Genomic DNA, 2,772 nt, shown 5'->3' on the forward strand with positions numbered 1-2,772 from the left:
ATAATACACACTAATACAAGCATGTAGAAGTAGTACAATTGTACATATTCCATAGTTTATCTATACTAATGTAGTCTACGAACTGTAGCTTGATTTTCATTCGGTGGTGCCCATCGTATGCAGAAAGCTAGTGTATTTTACTGAACAATTACATTTACCCTTACAGTTCTCCTCCTCCTGTGAACAAATTCATCTAAAATTGAAACGCTCCCCCCCCCCGCCCCCGAATTCATAATCTTATTTCCTGGTACAAACTCTTCAAAAAGACGAATGCGCAAGTCAATCAGAATTTACATATTTTAATGAGAAAATAGTATTTGGACGACTAGGCTCATAATTTAACATAAACGCTTTCCCTTAAAACACGCATGCTGGGAGCGGGGTCGCCACCACTGGGAACGCCATGCTCGCTCTGCACCAGGGTGCTCCTTCGCGGCCCCCATGAACACGAGACACGTTTTGGTTTCGCCTGGACTGCAGCAGCTCACAGCAGCTCGGGTTCCAGCAAACCGCCTACAGCTACGGGAGGAAACTAGCGAACAAAAGTGCATGTTACACACGGCGGAGTCATTCCTATGCACAGACATTTACACGGCCCCGCTCCGCCCGCCGGCCGAGTCCCCGCAGCAAACGGGAGCCCTGTCCCTCATCCGACCCCGGGGCGGGGTGTTTCCCCGCGCTCACCCGAGCCGGGGCACCTCAGCTCCCTGCGGCTGCCCGCTGGGCAGCGGCTTTGCTCTTTATTTCGACTTTGAAAAAGTTTTGTTTTCTCCGGCCCGAAGTAAATAACGTTCCCGGGCTGGGCGGGCTGAGCGCAAATTCACCCCCCCCCCCCCCCCGCCGCCAACTGCACGGGAAACAGTCACGTGACCGCGGGGCCCGGCGTCGCGCGGCGGCCGGGAGTTGAGGGTTTACCTCAGAGCGGGCGGCTGTAAACAACCCGCGTGGCGGGTGGGAGGGAGCGGCCGCCCCGCCCCGCCCCTCCCTCGCGCGGTTTCCCGCCCTTTGGACGTCGCGCACCTCCTCGCCCACAAACCTGTCTGCCCCCCGCCCCCCCGCCCCCCGGAACAGGGCCGAAGCCAACGGGCCTCCGCAGCTCCCGGCCGGGCCCCGGGCGGCTCGGGGACCCGCCGCGCGCCGGGGCCGGCCCGTCGCGGGCTGCGAGCCCGCCTCTCAGCCCCCGCAGCGCCCGCCGGCCCCCTCCGCCGCAGCGGCGAGCGGGGCCGCCCGGGGCGGGTCAGTGCACGGGCACGGAGGGCGGCAGGGCGGCCGGGCTGGTGAGGGTCTCGCTGGGGGTGGCGGGGCTGCTCTGGCTGGCGGCCGTCTGCGACGAGGCGGGGCTGAGCGCCGCGGGCGAGTTCGTGAGCAGCGCGGGGAGCGCGGGCAGGGCCGGCACGGCCGCCGGGGCGGGCTTGATGGGCACCGGGATGGCGGGCAGCGTCTGGCCGGCGTGGCACAGCGGCTTGAGCGGGACGCCGTAGGCGCCGTAGTCGCCGCTGGCCACCGAGAGCGGGGCGGCCGCGTCCAGCACGCCGGAGCCGTAGACGTGGGGCCAGGCGGGCGCCAGCTGGCCGGGCAGCGGGTAGGCGGCCGGCCCGGGCGGCACGGCGGGGAAGGCCAGGCCGCCCGGCACCTTGTACTCGCGGGCGATGATGTTCTCGATGGCGAAGGGGTGCTTGAAGCCCGAGGGCTGCGAGACGCCCAGGCCGTAGGCGGCCATGGGGGGCAGGTGCGGGGCGCCGGCCGCCAGCGCGCTGAGGCGCAGCTTGGCCGCCTGCTGCTGCTGCTGCTGCAGGTAGTGCGCCGCCTCGGCCGGCTTGCTGGGCGCCAGCGGGTCGGCCTTGAGCACCTTGAAGCGCTTGCGGCGCCGCAGGAAGCTGCCGTTCTCGAACATGTCGCCGCAGCTGGGGTGCAGCGCCCAGAAGCTGCCCTTGCCCGGCTGGTCGGGCCGGCGCGGGATCTTGATGAAGCAGTCGTTGAAGGAGAGGTTGTGGCGCAGCGAGTTCTGCCAGCGCTGCGTGTGCTCGCGGTAGTAGGGGAAGCGCTCCATGATGAACTTGTAGATCTCGCTCAGCGGCAGCATCTTCTCGGCCGAGCTCTGGATGGCCATGGCCGTCAGCGAGATGTACGAGTAGGGCGGCTTCTGGTCGCTGTACGTGTTCCGGCCCGGCCGAGGCATGGTGGCTGCGAGCCGCCGAGATCTGCGGAGGGGCGAGCGGGGTAAGGCGGGGGCGGGGGCGGGGGCGGGCGGGCCGCGCTGTGAAGCCGGCTCGGGTGCTGGGGCGGGGGGCGGCGGGCGTGGGAAGCGCGGAGAGGAGACAGCGGAGTTGGCCCCCGCTGCCCCCCACGCCGGGGTAAAGGCGCCCAAAGCCCGCCGGACCCGGGGCAAAGGCAGCTCCTCTCCGGGGCTAGCCCCGCTCGGGTGCTGCAGCGGCTGCTCCGCCGGCTGGCGCCGCCCCCCAAGCGAAGGGTCTGCCCCCCCCCGCCCCGAGCAGGGCAAAGGAAGGGTCTGTACACCCCCCCCCCCCGAGCGGGGCAAGGGAAGGGTCTGTACACCCCCCCCCCGAGCGGGGCAAGGGAAGGGTCTGTACACCCCCCCCCCAGAGCGGGGCAAGGGAAGGGTCTGTACACCCCCCCCCCCAGAGCGGGGCAAGGGAAGGGTCTGTACACCCCCCCCCGAGCGGGGCAAGGGAAGGGTCTGTACACCCCCCCCCCCAGAGCGGGGCAAGGGAAGGGTCTGCCCCCCCCGCCCCGAGCGGGGCAAGCGAAGGG

The 2,772-nt window shown here is 68.4% G+C and overlaps 1 protein-coding gene across 1 annotated transcript; it reads right to left on the reverse strand.

Moving 5' to 3' along the window:
• Positions 1–1,237: 1,237 nt before the first annotated feature.
• On the reverse strand, positions 1,238–2,179 carry FOXB1 (forkhead box B1). Its single transcript, XM_075006984.1, has one exon. The coding sequence runs from the start codon at positions 2,177–2,179 to the stop codon at positions 1,238–1,240; it is 942 nt and encodes a 313-aa protein (XP_074863085.1).
• Between the last annotated feature and the right edge of the window lie 593 nt (positions 2,180–2,772).

This window comes from Carettochelys insculpta, chromosome 12 (genome assembly GCF_033958435.1).
Source record: "Carettochelys insculpta isolate YL-2023 chromosome 12, ASM3395843v1, whole genome shotgun sequence".
In the NCBI taxonomy this organism is placed as follows: Eukaryota; Metazoa; Chordata; order Testudines; family Carettochelyidae; genus Carettochelys; species Carettochelys insculpta.

Excerpts from the sequence above, each read along its gene's own strand:
- FOXB1 (XM_075006984.1), bottom strand. The coding sequence starts at position 2,179 with ATGCCTCGGCCGGGCCGGAACACGTACAGCGACCAGAAGCCGCCCTAC.